The sequence below is a fragment of the Neofelis nebulosa genome, chromosome 7, assembly GCF_028018385.1.
Source record: "Neofelis nebulosa isolate mNeoNeb1 chromosome 7, mNeoNeb1.pri, whole genome shotgun sequence".
NCBI classification, from domain to species: domain Eukaryota; kingdom Metazoa; phylum Chordata; class Mammalia; order Carnivora; family Felidae; genus Neofelis; species Neofelis nebulosa.
The window spans coordinates 43,528,616-43,548,328 of record NC_080788.1 but is presented as its reverse complement, the minus strand read 5'-3'; the positions used below and the strand labels follow the sequence as shown (position 1 = coordinate 43,548,328).

General features: G+C 33.8%; 1 protein-coding gene across 5 annotated transcripts in view; it reads right to left on the bottom strand.

Annotated features, from left to right (window-relative positions):
• Positions 1-19,713, bottom strand: part of VPS13C (vacuolar protein sorting 13 homolog C) — a 200,150-nt gene that overhangs the window by 126,182 nt on the left and 54,255 nt on the right. For all 5 annotated transcript variants that reach the window (XR_009264099.1, XR_009264100.1, XR_009264101.1 and 2 more), the window contains 8 exons: positions 13,998-14,127; positions 13,342-13,436; positions 7,222-7,364; positions 6,187-6,379; positions 5,066-5,180; positions 4,324-4,460; positions 3,255-3,378; positions 1,262-1,379 (listed from right to left, as the gene is read on the bottom strand). Coding sequence is in view for 2 of the 5 variants with exons in the window: in XM_058737530.1 (XP_058593513.1) it covers positions 1,262-1,379; positions 3,255-3,378; positions 4,324-4,460; positions 5,066-5,180; positions 6,187-6,379; positions 7,222-7,364; positions 13,342-13,436; positions 13,998-14,127 (1,055 nt within the window). In the remaining 3 variants the exon portion in view is untranslated. The remainder of the gene's footprint in view (positions 1-1,261; positions 1,380-3,254; positions 3,379-4,323; positions 4,461-5,065; positions 5,181-6,186; positions 6,380-7,221; positions 7,365-13,341; positions 13,437-13,997; positions 14,128-19,713) is intronic.

Genomic DNA, 19,713 nt, shown 5'->3' with positions numbered 1-19,713 from the left:
GGCTAAAGGGAGGCTTTTAGTAGTTAAATTTAGCAGGAGTCAAAAGTTATACATAGATTTTCAAATGAGGGAGGGTAGGGTTGGGGTGGGGGCTGGTGCCCCTAACGCTCACATTGTTTAAAGGTCAAGAGTATAAAAGTATACAAGGACTCTGGAAGATGATGAATGTGTTCATTATCTTGACGTGATGATGGTTTCATAGATATATCTATATCTATATATCTGTATATCTATATGTCAAATTGTATACTTTAAATAGATGTAGCTTATTGAATACCAATAATATTTCCATAAGGCTGTTTTTAAGAAGGCAGCATAAATATTTCATAATTATCTACTTAAATTCAAAATTCAGTTTCTACTTTCACTCCCTTGAATTATTCTCATGATTTTACATGGTTTCATAATCATTAAGAGCCTCTAATTTTTTCTTCTACTTTCAAGTTTTTATTTAAATTCCATTAGTTAACATACAGTGTAGTATTAGTTTCAGGAATAGAATTTAGTGATTTATCACTTACATACAACACCCAGTGTTCACCACAACAAGTGCCCTATATAATACCCATCACCAATGTAACCCATATTCCTGCCCATCTCCCTTCTGGCATCTCTCAGTTTGTTATCTTTAGTTAAGAATCAGTTTTCTAGTTTGCCTATCTGTATGTTTATCTGTTTTGTTTCTTAAATTCCACATCTGAATGAAATCATACGGTATTTGTATTTCTCTGACTGACTTATACTCTGCTCCATCCACGTTGCTAATTTTTGAAACCTTTATATTATTGATATTAAACCATGGGTTTGATCCACTCAACAACAGATAACCAACTTTTACACAATGTGAAGATCCAAACACTTCTAAAATAAGAGAGGTGATATATAATTCAAACAAATATATATTTTTTTAATATTTATTTTTGAGAGAGAGAGAGACAGACCGTGAGTGGGAAAGGGGCAGAGAGAGAGCAAGACACAGAATCCAAAGCAGGCTCCAGGGTCCGATCTGTCAGCACAGAGCCCGAATCAGGGTTCAAACCCATGAACCATGAGATAATGACCTGAGTCAAAGTCGGCCACTTAACCAACTGAGCCACCCAGGCACCCCATATAAATATTTTCTTAAAAGCATGTTTGTGCTATATGATAATCTTTTTTTCTGTCCCCCAGAAATCTAGTTTTGCTTTCCTGAAATCCAGTAACTGATACAGATATATTTCACCTTGTTAACTTTATAATATAAAGGAAACTCATACATTACCTGGCCATTCTAACGTCTTTTTCTACCATTGCCTTGGCCAACTCAACATGAATATCCATGGGTTGTAATATATGCATAGTTGATGGCTGCTGAAATCGACACTTTTTCCAGTTTTCCTCTTTAAAAATTTTTTTAAATTAAACAACTGTTAATCAGATGTTCTGTAGAAAATTACTCTAACTTATTAGAAAAGTTAGCAAACATATTCAACAAATACCAATTTTTACTTCTTTCAGCATACAAGTTATGTAACCTATATGTTTAAAGTAAGATTGACAGCTAATAATGTGACCACTTAATTTAAAATGTTTTGGAGTTAGAAGTAACACTTCATAATAAATGGGCATCTGTATTCACTTAAATTACTAAATAATTCTCAGTGAATTACTACTGCTGTATGAATACTAAAATAATTTGCTATAATAAATGATTATACAATTAATATTAAATAAAATAATTAAAATTTTATTTTAATGCTCTAAAAGTGAGGGTTATTAATGACATGGTATTTCAGGATTTGTTCTTTCATTTGCCTACTCTAACATCATTTGATATCCTTTAGCCTCATCCTAGGTCTGTCATTTCTAGGCTATCAATCTGGCTTATCTGTTTAAAGGCTATAAAGGAACTCACAAATACTGATGAAGTACAGTCTACTGTGGGGAATAAAAACATAAAGGAAAAAATCAGTGGGAAAGAAACAGTTTTATATATAAATATGTTTATGAGCATTAGTGCATATGTGATGGGGGAACAGAGCAATCAAATGGCTGACAATTGATTAAAATAAGTAATGACACAAAAACAAAAAATAAAGATGGAAAGAAGTCAAAGACTGTGATATAAAAATAATTGTAAATATTTATTTGGAAAATGTTTATAAAACGTCTTGCATTTTAAAGCCAATAGGGAAAAAAGCTAGGAATTTTTTGCCTTGATTCCAGAATTAGTGATCAAGGTAGGTGGTTGCAGTGAAAAAGGGAAAAAAATAGAAAATAACAGAGGGAAAAAAGTTTTCTGGAATTCCTTAGAGAAATTACACTAGTTTAGCCCATAATTCTGAAACAAAAATGAGTTTTATCAAGCAAGATTTTCTGATAAAAAAGTATAACTTTTCACCAAATAAAAGGTCCCAAAGACAGAATTTCCAATTATCTTAACTAAATGTATTTTATCACTTATAACTCAATTATTATTAAGTACACACAAAAGAAAAGGCCGTTTTAATGATCTCTGTAAAAGTACTTCCCTTCAAGGAATTAATAGACTCATAATAAACAAAAACTAAGTGTATTTATGTTTTAATAAATCTCTCCATTCCTACTAGAGTATACACTCTGCACACAGAGATTATGTTCTTTCTTCCAATGACCTACCACAAAGTGATACATTCAAGGATATTTAGCAATTATTTACTGCTTCAAGAAACTAAAGAAGTATGGAGAACCAGCGATCTTTACCTAAGCAGTAGAAAACACCACAGCTTTTGGTGTTTGTAATTAATTACCTTTAGGGTTTTAAAACTATATCCGTACCTGTCAGTAGCTACAAAAGTATAAGATGTGATACTACTAAAATAAAGACTAGGCTAATAGAGTTAAAATATTTTAAAATAAAGCACCAAAGGAATACAACATTGAGACATCCCAAAAGCACGAAGACAGAAAAACATAAGCCAATGGCAACTTTTATGCTCGTGTTCTGGGTAGTTTCAGCATCAAATCACAAAAAAAAAAAAAAAAAAAAAGCAATGACTGGATTTAGATCCAAATGGTGCTAAGTACCTGAAAATGAATAGGCAAAAGTTTATCTCTATTTATATCTGTGGCAATGATTTGTACTGATGGGCTCCTACTTAGTTTTCTTAAGTGACCAAGAAGATATGTGTTAAAAATATTGTCAGTGTTGATATACATGCACACATAGACATATATTTACCTAAGCTACTCAACATAATTTTAAGATCCTTCCTAAAAATTGAGCAATAGCTTACCTGCTTTTGCAAAGAGTAACTGCACACTTTTTATTTCAACATCAAATTTGTCATATGCTTTATCCATTATTTCTTCCAGAGATGAATTACTAGTCTTCTGCAAACCTTGATCTTTACTGTTAAGCTAAAAGGGACAAAAAAACCCTCAATTTTCTTAACAGAAAAGTATATACATACTTTTGTTGTGTCTTCTTAAAACATAACTAAAATGAAAATAGTGTCTTTAAAGAATTCACATTTTGCTTAATTTTCTGACAATTATTTGCAAATATTTTATTAGGAATATAGTACTTCAGTATACAGCTTTAATATGTTTAGATAATAGGTGGTCAGCATATTTGCATTTATTAGAAGATCAGTTACACAGTTGTGTACCTCAAATAACCTGTCTGGACATTCAACTCTCCCTGGCTCTCAGCAGTTACTGCCTCTTACAGCTCAGTACCCCTACTACCTACCCAAACATCTTCACCAACACATCGCAGGTTTTTGTTCCTCCTTCTTCACATTACATCACCAGAAATAATTAGGCCATTAGAATTCAGCTCCAATCTCTACCTCCTTTTCCCTCTCCCCAAAGGAAGCAAAGATCAATTCTGGACTGTTTTTTTTTTTGAAATCTCCACTCTTTCTCAGATGCTTACATTTCTAATGGGTTCAACACCCAAAACCTTAGAGTTCCCTTTCACTACTTAATTGCTGATAGTGGCTTACCTGCATAATTTCCTACTATCAATATGTAAATAAACAAATAACACTGTGTAATTAAACTCCGGAAATCTAGTAGTGCCTGGAAACTAGGAGTACCTCTGTCCAATTAGAAAAATACAGCAGTAATCCACTCCTCAAGATCAAATCATCTACCATTACAGAAAATTTTACAGGCTTTCTTTTTATTTAATAGCCATAAAGTACATATTAAATACTCAGTCTAAGCTAGGCTTGACAAAATGCTAAGAAGAAATAAGTCTAATTTCAGTAAACTCTGAGGGGAAAAACAGCCAACTATCAGACAGCTAGCTTCCAACCTGAGCAAAAAATTGGCAGAAAGAAATGGATATACACCTACCTGAAATGTACCAAAATCTAAAATGAGAAGGTCTGACTTTTCATGATGGAAACCGGTCTGTGGAAGTATTAGATAAGAAGGCTTCAGATTTATCCTTAAATCAAGGACTTTTCGAGTTTCAATAATATGTGTAAGTCCTAAAAGAAATGAAAGACTACATGCTCAAGTTGAAATATGTAATCATATTATTAACAATAAAACAAGCATCACTTGAAAAGTATTATGGAGGAGTGCCAGTTCTCACCTATTAGAGTATGTAAGGTGAAACTCCATATGGTCGATGGCAAACAATCTTACCATCACACTATACAGTAAACCTATCATAGCTAGTATTTTATCCAGAGTGAATAATACATCATTTCTTTAGTTAAGCAACCACAGAAAGTAGTGGCTTGAGTTTAAAGACCATGCTGTACAAAAGTATGTATCTTTAGAACCAGTTTCACACGCAGTACACAGAATGATGAACTATTTCTTAAGAACTAAAGTGCAGGGATGTTTTCCCTCTCAGTTTCACTGTGAGGCACAGGTTCTTAAAGGTAATGACAGAATCATCTGTGCCCCATCTTCTTCTCATTCAGTCTAGCAGGTATATTTGACTTTGGGTAACTCACGTACACGATGCAACTTCATGGAATTTACAAAAAGAAAAAAACAGCCTACACTTTTAACTATGATATTTACATTAGAAAAGACAACATTTTGAATGTAGCTGATGTTTTTATGTAGATAAATTCTTTACCTGTAGCTGTTCTCTCTTTAATTTCTTCCAGCTTCATTAATGTAGCTGATGTTATTTGCTCAAGATCTAATCCTCTATTTGATTGAAAGAATTCAACCACTGCATTGATGGTTTTCTGTAAAATAGTTTAAAATATAAGCAAGCTATTATACACAGTGCTTTCCATATTGTAAATTTTAAAATTTCAGTTTAATTTAAAACAACTGTGGCTCTGAACTTAGAGGATATCTCCAAAGATACTCTGCCATATTGCATTTCTATCTGGAGTTTAAAGGAAAAAAAAAAAAACTAACTAAAAAAGGGAATAGCACAAGTAAGCTAACTAGAAAGTCAACAAATGTGCATGTATCATTAAGATGACCTTAAGTATGTTCTAAAGTGTCATACTGATGTAACAATGGACATTACTACTAAATTATACACTTAAAAATTGCCAAGATGGTCAATTATATGTATGTTACCACAACTTAAAATTTTTAAAAATCAGAGAATACAATGAGTCCGCAGTCTCAATATAATGCCTCCCATCCTCACTGTAAATACACTTCTAAACTAGAAAGTTAAAAAAAAATCAAAGAATTCAACAAGAGCATAGGGCCAACTTACAAGTGATGCAATGGGTAGTGATCCTAATCACTAGCCTGAGATGAGTTAAGAGCCTCTGAATAAAACATGCAACCACAGACAGAAACTTGAGCCAGCATTTTCAATAACATCTAAGTGCCAATGCTTTTTTCTCATGTGAACAGTATTTAAAATTCTTTTAATTACTCCTAAAGCAATTTGAATTGGTCCAGATATTTGGGGAAAGGGAAAAAGCAAAACCGAAGTGGAACAGGAAGTCCACGTATAACTATCTGAGAGAAGATGGTACAATAAACACAGACTTTTTGAATAGTATTTTAGATTATTTTTACTTTAACATAAGCATAGATTAACATAGTAGGAAAAAACGGTAGCATATGAAAAGGTAAAATTCACTGCTAACCATGTACTGCTTTTAAAACAAGAAAAAGCAGTAAACTTAGCTAATAAGTGTTAAATATGAAAGAGGAAAAATAAGAAAACCCTATGTCAGAAGTATAAAACAGGTTTGATAAAGACTGTCTCCTTGCACTTACAGCATCATAGATGACCTCCACAGGTTGAGACTGAACAATCAGAGTCTGGTCAGCGGTACTATTCTCTGGATTGGTTTCAAACTCAATTTTAAGCAAGGATGATGTAGTATCACCAATGGAAGCCACAAGTGATGGTACAATACCCTGCTGTCTCAGACCTGTTATATACCAGTGTTCTAATTTTGCTTCCACCCTATAATCCAGTGAAGAAAAAAAAAAAAAGGTATATAAGTAAGATGCTGTAAAACATAATGACTTAAAATATAAATTTCCCTTTTAAAAAAGTTCTTTCAGAGCCAGAACCGCACCCATTACCAAGAGATAAAGCACAAACTCCTTGGCCTGGCATTTAATTACCCATACAATCTGGGGTTTTATTTTGATTGTTTGCTCTTAACCCCTTCTCATCCACATGAGAAGCCGACCTTGGCCAACTCCCAAACACTGAGGGAGTTCTGATCGCTGCTACATGAATATAAGCTACACTTCACTCAGGCAACTCTTCTCCCTATTTCATGCCACCCAGAATACTATCAAAAGCTTCTCCTAGCCCTTTCTACTCAGATAGCCGAAGCCCCACTTCTCCTAGCCCAAGTTATTCTCTTCTGCAACTGAGCTGACATAGCCATTAACTATAAGGATTTGCAACACCTTCTCACCTATGAGCTCTCTGTTATTTAGTTCTAAATTATTAACTTTTTAGTTATCCTCTCTTAACAGCTACAGCATAAGCTTCTTGAAAACAGAAATTTATTGTTCCTATGCTAGCCTTCACAGTATCAACTTGATAAACTAAACATTCACTATCCAAAAAATATTTGTGAAGGAACAAGAGGGGATAAATAAATGGTGAACTCCTCATATGGCTTCATAACAAAACAAATTCAAATACAAAAACACCATCTGACACACAAAAGGAAAAGAAACTGGAGAACTACTATTAATCAGTTGTTCAATGCTAAATAACAATATTTTTCAGTCAAGTCTTATCTAGAAATAAAAACTGAAATAAAAAGTTTTTTTTTTTTAACTTACTTAAGTGCTTGTGCTCCTGGTCGCTGAGATACTTGGGTGCCCAGGCCAATTATCTGAATTTTTAGTATTTCTGGAATATTTTTGTTTTCTCTTATTGTAATAGAGGTACTTACTAACTTCAGTGTCACTATATGGGCAACATACTGAACAAAAAGAATGAATGAAGATTGTTACAGTTTAAGTAATTATTATTTTCTTTAATAATTTCTTATTTAAATTTGTTGAAATATAAAGTGATCTAAATATAGTATGTTCAAAAAGAACATTAAAAAGTTCAATAAAGAATTATAAAATTGTTGAAATAGGACAATTACAAGAGATCCAAAATGTATTTCTCTTAGTTTTAGAATAAAAATGAAACTTGATAAAATATTTTGTCACATCAAGATTTAATTCACCAGCTCTCACTAAAGCAACCTAATTCAGACCAATTCTCTGGCTCAAAAACAACAAAATATAAAGCACATCTTCTTGATGTCTTTGGAGGGTTAAAAATACATTGAGAAAAAAAAATCATGACCAAAAAATTCATAGGTCAAGAATGGATGTAGGACAGAGAATCAGGGAGATGATTCTCATAAAACCATATAGGAAGACACTGAGAGGAAGCAAGGAACAGAAGATTCACAAAACAGAAAACAATTAGCAAAATGACAATAGTAAGTCCTTACCTAAATAAAAAGTAAACAAATTCTCCAATAAAAAGACATAGAATGGCAAAATGGATTAAAAAATAGTAAAATCCAATAATATGCTGCCTACAAGAAAGACACTCATTTTAGCTTTAAGGACACACATAGACTAAAAGTGAGGGAATGGAAAAAGGTATTTTAAGCAAATAGTAACCCTCCCCCGCGCAAGAAAAAAAAAAAAGAGTAGTGACACTTATATCAGAAAATAAACTTTAAGTTAAATGCTGTCAAAAGAGACAAAGAACGTCATTATATAATGATAAAAGGATCTATCAATCAAGAAAATGTAACAATTGTAAATACTTAGGCACCCAACACTGGAGCATCTAAGTATATAAAGCAAATACTAACAGAACTAAAAAGAGAAATAAACAGCAATATAATATTATTTGGGGACTTCAATAGCCCACTCTCAACAACATATACATCATGCTGAGTGTCAATAAAGAAACAATGGGTTTAAACAACACTATAAGCCAAAGGGACCTAAAAGATACACATAAAACATTCCACCCAACAGCAGAAGAATAAACATTCTTTTCAAGCCCACATGGAACATTTTCTAGCATAGAACACATATTAGGCAATGAAACAAGTCTCAAAAAATTCAAGAAGATACCAATTATATCAAGTATCTTTCCCAACCACAATAGAATTAAATCTTAATAAGAGGAAAGCTACAATATTCACAAATACATAGAACAACCAATGGATCAAAGAAGAGATCAAAAGGAAAAAAAAAAAAAAAAAAACAGCCCGAGACAAACAAAAATGGAAACAAAACACAAAACTTATGGGATGCAGCAAAAGCAGTTCTAAGAGGGACGTTTATAGTGATAAATTTCTATGTCAAGAAAATGGAAGATCTCAAATACAACCTAACTTTACAACTCAAGGAACCAGAAAAAGAACAAACTGAGCCCAATGTTATAATGAAGGAAAAAAGAAATAATAGAGATAAGAGAAATAAATGAAATAGAGAAAAAAAAAAAAACAGAAAAGATTAACAAAACCAAGGGTTGGTTCTTTGAAAAGAACAAAATTGACAAAACTTTAGCGAGGCTAAGCAAGAAAAAAAGAGAGACAACACAAAAAATTATAAATAAAAGAGGAGATATACTAAAACCAATACCAGAGAAATACAAAAGATCATAAAAGATTACTACAAACAACTATACACCAACAAATTAGACAATCTAAGAAAAATGGACAAATTCTAGAAATGTACAATCTACCAAGACTGAATCATGAAGAAAGAGAAAATCTGAACAGACCAATTATGAGTAAGGAGTTTGAGTCAATTATCAGGTAAAGGTGGTCAAAAGGTACAAACTTCCAGTTATACAGTAAAACCTTGAATTGAGACTAACTTGTTCTATGAGTATTCTGTAAGATGAGCAAACATCTTTTTTTTTAATTTTTTTAAGTTTATTTATTCATTTGAGAGAGACGCAGACAGCATGAGTGGGGGAGGGGCAGAGAGAGAGGGAGAAGAGAGAGAATCCCAAGCAGGCTCTGCACCACCAGCACAGAGACCAACACAGGGCTCAAACCCACAAAACCATGAGATCATGACCTGAGCTGAAACCAAGAGTTGGACGCTTAACTGACTGAGGCATCCAGGTTCCCCAAGACAAGCAACTATTTCTAATAAATTTTAACTTGATAAATGAGCGATGTCTTGTAATACAAGTAGTATGTGACACCAAATGTCATATGATCACAACTGAGCCCATGGTTCTTCTCTCTCTCGCTGCGGGAGTATGGGTGACTGTCAATGCAATTTCCATGAAATACTCAAAAGGAGGCAAAAGCAACTGTCATTGGATACATTCCTTGTTTGTCTGTTTACTTATTTGTTTATTTATTTACTTAACATTTTACTTATCTTTGCATGACAGAGAGAGACAGAGCATGAACAGGGGAGGGGCAGAGAAAGAGGGAGACACAGAATCTGAAGCAGGCTCCAGACCCTGAGCTATCAGCACAGAGCTCAATGCGGGGCTCCAAGTCCCAAACCATGAGGTCATGACCTGAGCCCAAGTCGCACATTTAACCGACTGAGCCACCCAGGTGCCCCAAATAGATTCCTTGTTAAAGCTGCCCGAAAAGAAAAAGATTCCATCAAGCCAACAGAGAGCAGTGATTCCATTAGTGAGAGTGAAAGTCATCCCACACAATAACCCTCCTCTTTCTAGTCTCCCTCACACCAGCCACAAAGGTTTTCAAAGGTAAGTACAAGTTAATTTATTTTTCTTTATATTTTGTATTTTCTTTATTATTTCTATTATATTACAGTACTATAATCATTTTTATATGAATATTTGGGGGTTATGGAACCAATCAACTGAGTGTCCATTATTTCTTATGGGGAAATTCACTTTGATATGCAAGTGCTTTGGATTACAAGCATGTTTCCAGAACAAATTATGCTCACAAACCAATGTTTTACATATAATGAAAGGTTCTGTGGACATGAAGTACAGCTTGGTGAATACAGGTAACAATACTAATACAAAGAGAGTAGATTTCTAAAGTTCTCACCATAAACTGAGAAAGAGAAAGAATATTTCCATCCTCCCCCCCAAAAATAATTGTAACTATGTGAGGTGACAGACGTGTTAACTAACCTTACTGTGGTAATCATTTTGCAATATACACATATATGAAATCACTACACTGTACACCTTGACTTACACTAAGTTATATGTCAATTCCATCTCAATAAAGCTGGAAAAAGTTTTTAAATAAATAAAAAAATGACAAATGGATTAAATTATTTTTCATAATATTTTTCACCTTTAATAAAATCAATAGGCAAGCCACAGATGAAGGAAAAATACCACATAAACATTTTTGTCTTGTATGAAGAATATAGAAAGACTTCTACAAACAAAAGTAAAAGGACAAATAACATAAGTTTAAAATGGGGAAAAAAATACTTTAACATAAGATACTGCATAAATGAATATATACAGATGGCCAACAAGATATGAAAACTCATTAGTCAAGACTATCATTAGTCATCAGGAAAATACATTCTAAAACATAGTGGAATAGTGTACCATACCCACTAGACTTGCTAAAATTAAAAACCCTGACAATATGACACCCGGCAGGGATGTGGAATAACTGGAATCAGTGTATGGGAATAGAAAATATCACAATCATTTTCAAGAACTGTTTGTCAGTTTTTAAAAAGGTAAATATACATCTGCCTTATAACCCAGCCATTATACTCCCAGGTATTTACCCAAGAGAAATAAAAACATATGTCCACAAAAGACTTGTATAAGAATGTTCAAAGAAGCTTTATCAATAACCAAAACTTGAAATAACAGATATACCATGAGATAAAAAACATGATAACAATAAAAAGAAATCTATATTGACACAGTCATAATATGGCTGCTTTTGTAAGGCAGGAGAGGAAAAATGACTAGAAAAGATTATGAGGGAATTGTTTGGGGCGGATGAAAATGTTCTGTTTTGGGCAGGTCATTATATAGGCGTATTCAACTACTCAAATTTATCAGTATGAACCTTAAGATCTATTCCTATTATCATATATAAATTCTACCTCGACAAAATTTTAAAGCCACCATTTATAACAAATCCAACAAGAGACGTTGAACTCTAAATAGAAAGTTCAAAACATTACTGAGAGGAATTAAAGATGTCAATACACAGAAGCATATGCTCTATTTATAGATTACAAAATTCAAGATTATAAAGATGTCAATTATCTCCCAATTTAATTTATATACTCAATAAATCCCAAAGTCTCACAGTTTTTTTGTAGAAACTGAATAGCTGGTTCTACAATTTGTATAAAAATGTAAAGGGCCAAGAATAGATAAGACAGTCTTAAAGAAGAACAGTGTTGAAGGATTTACACAGCTAGATCTTAGGACTGATTACAAAGTTAGAGTAACTAAGACAGCATGCCTTTAAAGACAAATAACCAATATAACCAAGATTCCATAAGCACAGACACTTGACTGATGATAAAGGGTAACTGGAAAGCAGTGGGGAAAGCATGGTCCTTTCACTAGTCAATGAGAAGTCAAGTATACAGCCATCTAGAGAAAAAATTTATCTTAAATTTTTTAAGACCTCCCACCATATACAAGAATTCAATTCTAAATGGACCTTAGATCTAAATATATAAAGTAAAATATTATAAAGCTTCTGGAAAGAAAATACTGTTATGACATTATAGTGAGTTAAGACTTTTTAAACAAAACACAAAAAAGGCACGACCCATAAATGAAAAGATTAACAAATCAGGTAACATTAAATAAAGAACATCTATCCATCAAAAGACACCATTTAAAAGTGAAAATACACATTACCTTACATTGTCGGAGAAGATATTTGCAACACACCAAAAATGAAAAGGCAAGCCACACTGTGGGGAAAGATATTAACAACACGCCTAACTAGCAAAGGCCTCATACCCAGAACATATAAAGAATGCCTACAGACCAGTGAGAAAAAGACAACACAATAATAAATAAGAGACTCAAAAGCTACTTCACAAAAGAAGTAGCCTAATAGGCTTATAATTACTTAAAAAGTAAAAAACTTCTTTAGCCATTCAGGAAATGCAAATTAAAACCACAATGAAATTCTACTACATACCATTTAGAATGGTTAACTTGAAGAAAGTGTCAATGCCAAGAATAGACAAGTATGTGGAGAAACAAGAATCCTCATCTACTGCTGATGGAAATGTTTTCACTTTGGAAAACTATTGACTAGCAAAATCTATTAAAGTAAAAATATACTTACATCCTATGACACAGAAATTCCACTCCTAAGAATATACAGAGTGGAAATTCTCACATATGCACATTCAAGAGCATTTACAAGAAGTTAATAGCAGCATAACAGGCAAAAAATAGAAATAAGCCAAATGTCCGTCAACAAAAGAAAGAATAGTTGTTGTATTTTGAAATAATCGAATCCTATACAGCAATGAAAATGAGCAAAATCCATCTAGTGAAAGAAAGGAATGAATCTCACAACAGTGCCAAATCTATAGCAAGGTCTGTATCTTAACCCTGACAGTGACGACACCACTGTTCCCCGTGTGATAAATGCAATACATTTTGGTTTGTTCAGCCTTTACACACATATCGTAATACAATAATTATTTTAAAGATAAAATTTTTAAAGATTCAATTGAACTCGATAATAAGTACTTGTTTAAATCAGGTTATTCATACATTCACTAAAGTGAGCAAATTTAAAAGTGAAGACAGTTTTAACTGGTAGGGTCTGACTAGAAACATTTAACAAATAAAATAGTAAAACAGAAACAAATGATAACATTTTTATAAAAATCAGTAGCTCATTTAACACAATTCAAGATAATACAGTAAGATGAAACAAAATACCTCTTAAACCACCTAAAAATAATTACCTGCTTGGGTAAAGTTAAGTTATGGGTGCTCTCACTATAACCAATAGCAGTAAAAAGCTTATCTTTCTCCTCTGGAGTCATAATGTCATCAATACCTACAAAGAAATGACAGAATTTAAGAAATCAATTGCTTCAGTTTTACAGGTATAATAAAAAAATCAAACCAAACTAACAGGTGCCCTAAAATAAACAGACATAAATGCTAAAAGCAAAAGCAGCCAGGCAATATCCTCAAATATACTACTTTGCCTAGTTAAAACAAACATCATGTATTTGCTTGCTTAGGTCAAGAAAAGGCAAAAAAAAAAAAAAAAAAAGACACCATTAAGGGAATACCAGTCTGTCATAAGGATTTTAGAATTCCCTAAGTATGTTAAAAATTAAGTGAAACTTTTAATACCCATGGAAAAAGTAACAATAAGAAATGGCAGATGTTGACGCTTTTGAATTTAAACTTATAAAATTTCACACAAATAATTTTTCTCAAAAATAGCAAAGTTTTAATTTAGCTAGATAAATCCAGAACTATTCTAGCCTGAAGGATCTGCTCACACGTTTACTAATAATAAACATAGTAAAATTCAACTAACTGGCTAAAATAGAACTTATATTTTTTTCTTATCTGTGTAAAATAAAATATCTGACTTGAAACTTACTTTCAGGAATCAAAGATTCTTCATCTTTTTTCTTAGACTCCTTCTTACCCCAAAACCCACTAAACCAGCCTCCACGTTTCTCGCCTGTGTCAGTAGACTTTTTCCTTAATTTTTGCCCAGATCGAATCACCTAAAAAAGTAAAAATTTTAAATTTAAATTTAAAAGTAAAAATGTTTAATTTAATTAAAGAATGAATGCCCTCTTCATATTCAGGTATAGCCAGGTAAGAATAATGGTTAATTTTTTTAACATGACATTAGGTTCAAAACAGTCAAGAAAGCCTTCTGAAATGGTATTCAACATGATTTGGTTAATAGTCCCACTGCTAATTTACTTTCCTACTGATAAAATTTTGATGGGGTTGCATATTGTCAGAAATACAGTAAATGTCTCAATATAAATACAAATAAGTCAGGCAGAGAAAGACAGATACCATATGCTTTCACTCATATGTAGATCCTGAGAAACTCAACAGAAGACCAGGGGGGAAAGGAAGGGGGAGAGAGAGAAGGAGGTAAACCATAGAGATTCTTAAATACTGAGGACAAACTGAGGGTTGATGGGGGTCGGGGGGAGGGGAAAGTGGGTGATGGGCATTGAGGAGGGCACCTGTTGGGATGAGCACTGGGTGTTGTATGGAAACCAATTTGACAATAAATTTCATATAAGAAACAATAAAGATTAAAAAAAGAAATATAGTAAGGGTTTCAATATAAATATAGATATATAATATAAATATATACAAATATATAAATAAAAGTAAATATATATAATTATAAATACCTAGAAAAATATAAAAAAATATATAAATATAAATGAATAAAAATAAATAAATATATATAAATATAAATAAAAACATAAATAAAAACAGATAGCCTTTGAATCTCATTTTATTCTCTTCTCAGTAAATCCTGGCTTGATTTTCTGCTGCTCCTTTCAAATAGTAAAATATAGATGAATAACCAAAAAGTACACAACAGAAGGATAAATAGATTTAAGGGGATAAGTAATTTAGACTCTATCTTCTCATTCCCTGAATAAGTAAACTTTAATAATTTTCCCACCTTAGGGGGCACCCGGGTGACTCAGTCAGTTGAGTGTCTGACTCTTGATTTAGGCTGAAGTCACGATCTCATGGTTCCTGGGATAGAGCCCCACGTCAGGCTCAAAGCTGACAGCACAGAGCCTGGTTGGGATTCTCTCCCTCCCTCTCTCTCTGACCCCTCCCCTGCTTGCATGCACACATATGCATCCTCTCTATCTCTCTCTCTCGAAATAAACTTAAAATAAAATCTCTAAAAAATAGTAATAATTTTACCACTTAAAATATATAAAATTTGAAATTGGTAGTGACATGTTTCAAGTCTCCCTGTGTAACAAAAAGATGAAAAAAAAAAGAAGATGAAAAAAAGAGAAGATGAAAAAAAAAAAGGTGAATTAGTAAAGACAAGATGAAACTAAGTTAAGTAAGTTCTCTTTAATAACCAGACATTAAATAAATAAGGGAATACGTCTACGTCTGTGCACAAAACTGTCAAAGTTTCATCACTGACAGCTGAGCCATAACTATCTTTTGTCAAGCTTACCAATCCATTTTCAGCATTCGGAAATGTAATAAGTAAAAATATATACATTTGATTATTTTATATCCCATAGGATATAACATTTGACTTCTCTTGTCATAGAAGATTAATGTGCTATTTTATTTTTCATGACAATTAGAACTTTGACAAGTTATTTAACCTCTCTATACCTTAATTTGCTAATATAAATTGAAGACAGTAATAGTACTTTCCTCAGAATAGATACCCAGCAAACTGTATCAACAAAACGGTAGCTATTATTTTCGTTTCTATTACTAAACTTTCTACTTTAAAACTTTTCATCACCACAAAGCTTCAGCAAAAGCAAATCAATTCTTAGCCACCAATATCTTGAGTTCACCTCAGACTTTGAAACAATATTATTAATTCAAGCGCGTGCTGTGTTTGTCTTTAACTATGAGATATTTTTTGAGTGGAACTAACTCCATCGTGTCCATAACAACATAAGTCCTAAGTGTTGAAATGTTAGTGAGAAGAGGCACTTGAAATAAAAAACAAGAAATAATAAAACTTGAAAGTGGTTTCAAAAAATTTCAAATGTAGCATTTAGATGCAGGCTACATAGTTAACAGTAAGTATGAATCTTTAAGACAAAGAAATCGTGCAACCTATGAATAGGGCTCTTCCTTTCAACAAAGAGCAGTGACAGAAGAGCACTATGACACCAGTGGTAATTCAGGAGACTAGGATAGTGCCTGAGAATGTAAAGACTAAGTAGGGGAGAAATGTAACATTTTTGTCACAAACCAGAGAGAAATGCGTATGTTCAGGCCCTGTTTGAATCTGCAAAATGAAAGTAAATGGCAAATCAGCTACTGTGGATATTATCATAGCTCAGTGGTATCCAATCTTTGCTGTACTTAAGAATCACCAGGAAACAGGGGCGCCTGGGTGGCTCAGTTAACCAACTGAGTGTCCAATTTATGGCTCAGGTAACGATCTCGTTGTTCATGGATTCATGCCCCGCGTCAGGCTCTGTGCTGACAGGTCAGAGCCTGGAGCCTGCTTAGGATTCTGTGCCTCCCTCTCTCTGCCCCTCCCCCCACTTGCACTCTGTCTCTTGCTCTCAAATATAAATAAAAACACTAAAATAAAAAAAAAGAATCATCAGGAAACTTTAACAAAAACAAAAACAGCAACAACAATGTCCGAGCCTCACCACAAACCAATTAAATCAAATCCTGAGGAAGTGGACTCCAGGCATTATTTGTTTTAATTCGCTAGGGATTCTAATGTGCAGCAGGATTCAGAACCACTGAGATAACCAGACAAGAGTTCCTCAACAACAGCAGAGATCATCAAGCTGGAAGTAGATGAAACTGGGCTATTTTCAGAAAAGACATCCAATTAAATGTATATCATCTAGATTTACGAACAGTTCTCTATAAATCTAAATAGAGGAATGGCTATACAATATTTGATATTTTATTAGAGTCTTTTTAAACTAAACTGGGGCACCTGACTGGCTTAGTCAGTAGAATGGGCGACTCCTGATCTGGGGGTCATGAGTTCAAGACCCATGTTGAGTGTAGAGATTACTTTAAAAAAAAATGTTTTTTAATCTTTTTAATAACTAAACTAATTCAAAAAAGGGCAGGCACTAAATTTTTTTGTTACCTTATTTTTTATCACTCATTAAAATTTTACTTTTTTTTTTTTTTAATTTTTTTTTTCAACGTTTTTTATTTATTTTTGGGACAGAGAGAGACAGAGCATGAACGGGGGAGGGGCAGAGAGAGAGGGAGACACAGAATCGGAAACAGGCTCCAGGCTCCGAGCCATCGGCCCAGAGCCTGACGCGGGGCTCGAACTCACGGACCGCGAGATCGTGACCTGGCTGAAGTCGGACGCTTAACCGACTGCGCCACCCAGGCGCCCCTAAAATTTTACTTTTTGATAAGAGAAAACATATTTTTCAGCTTTAAGGGAAAACATTTTTATTTTGAAAAATAAGTTAATCATTAAGGAATTTAAAAAATAAAATGTTGATACGGGACATTAAAATAATGTAGTGACCAACCCCAACATTCAACTTTTGCCCTCTCAAATCTCTATTTAAATCCCTAACTAAAAAAAAAAAAAAAAAAAAAAAAAAAAAAAAGATACAGCCACTATTAGCACTGAAATCTTTGTAAAGCTGTGATCAGCATGTCACAGATTTTGAGGAATTTCAAAATAAACTGAAAATTTTAGACAATAAAGAGAAGACAGAAGTTAATTAATTAGAAAGCAGTAAAAATACTAATTTCAGGGGAACCTGTGTGGCTCAGTCTTTTTTTTTTTTTTTATAAATTTCTTTTTATTTATTTATTTTTGAGAGAGAGAGAGAGAGAGAGAGAACAAGTAAGGGAAGGGCAGACAGAAAGAGGAACAGAGGATCTGAAGTGGGCTCTGCACGGACAGCAGAAAGCCCAATGTGGAGGTTGGACCCAAGAACCATGAGATCACGACCTGAGCTGAAGGCAGCCGCTTAACTGACTGAACCACTCAGGTGCCCCTGGGTGGCTCAGTCTTAAGGTTAAGCATCCAACTTTGGCTCAGGTCATGATCTCACGGTTCAGGGGTTCAAGCCCCACGTCGTAGTCTGTGCTGACAGTTCAGAGCCTGGAGCCTGCTTCAGATTCTGTATCTCCCTCTCTCTCTGCCCCTCCCCTGTGTATTCTTTCTTTCTCTCTCTCTCTCTCTCGCTCTCAAAAATAAATAATAAACATTAAAAAAATTTTAAAGATACTAATTTCAAACAGTGATAATGATTATGAAGAAAACAGCAAAATAAAAAATAGTGAAAAAAAAACCTTCCTACATGTTGATGATTATCATTTAAAAAATACTTTCAAAAATGAGAGTTGACCTAGAAATACGTACATAGCATATACCAGTGTCTAATCTTTGGTCTTAATATTATATTATAATCACAACAGACATAACCACTAAGGCAAACTGAGGGAAGGGTACACAGGACCTCTGTGAAATATCTTTGCTTTACTTCTTGTGAATCTACAATTATTTCAAAGTAAAAAATCTCCTATCTATATGAGACCAAAAATGAATTGTAAAACGTATATGACCTAACATAAGGAGGGGTGCAGGGCCCTTTCACTTTAATACCCCTCTGCTGTCTTCCCTTCCTGCCCTATGCAGTTAAGGGTCCATGGTAAGTAACTTCAGCCAATTCTCTGCCTCTTTTTTAAATTCTGTGACCCTGTGGATTTTCCTTTACAATGAAAAAACTTTAGCCTTGGATGAAGCTACTTGCCTTTTCTTCATCTATTTCCATCCCTTTATCCATGGCACTGAACAATAAACCCTTCCTTTGATTTTTAAGGAACTAGTAACTGATGTTCAGTACACCCACTTAAAGGTCAAGCAACTTAATGTAGAAAGGATTGAAATGATCTGTTGCTTTTGGCAAATCATTCCTTTAATTCATAGGAACAAGCCCAAGCACTATCAAATACCTTCTAACATACTCATACTCAAGGCGACGGCATGGCTCAGACAGTTAAGCATCAACTCTTGATTTTAGCTCAGGTCATGATGTCATGGCTGTGAGTTCCAGATCCACGTTGGGCTCCACGCTGAACGTGGAGTCGGCTTGGGATTCTCCCGCTTCGTCTTTCTCTGCCCTTCCCCTGCTTTCACTTGCTCTTTCAAAAGAAATAAACTTAAAAAAAAATACTCCTACTCCGGGACCCCAAAACTGCACCTTGGGGAACCTGCCCTTAAGAAAATAAGAAATGTGGGGCACCTGGGTGGCTCAGTTGGATAAACATCTGACTTAGGCTCAGGTCACAATCTTACGGTTCATGGGTTCAAGCCCCGCGTCGGTCTCTGTGCTAACAGCTCAGAGCCTGGAGCCTGCCTGGGAATCTGTGCCTTCCTCCCTCTCTCTCTGACCCTCGCCCGCTCACACTCGATCTCTCTCAGTCTCTCAAAAACAAACAAACAAACATTAAAAAAAAAAAAAAAAAAAAAGTAAGAAATTTTTGAGAAAGCATGTAGACAAGGCTGTTCATTGTAGTGTCATTTATAATTAAATATAATCAGTGGGAAATAGTGAAGCAAATTCTGATATATGCACAGAATGGAATACTATTCAGTTGTTTAAAAT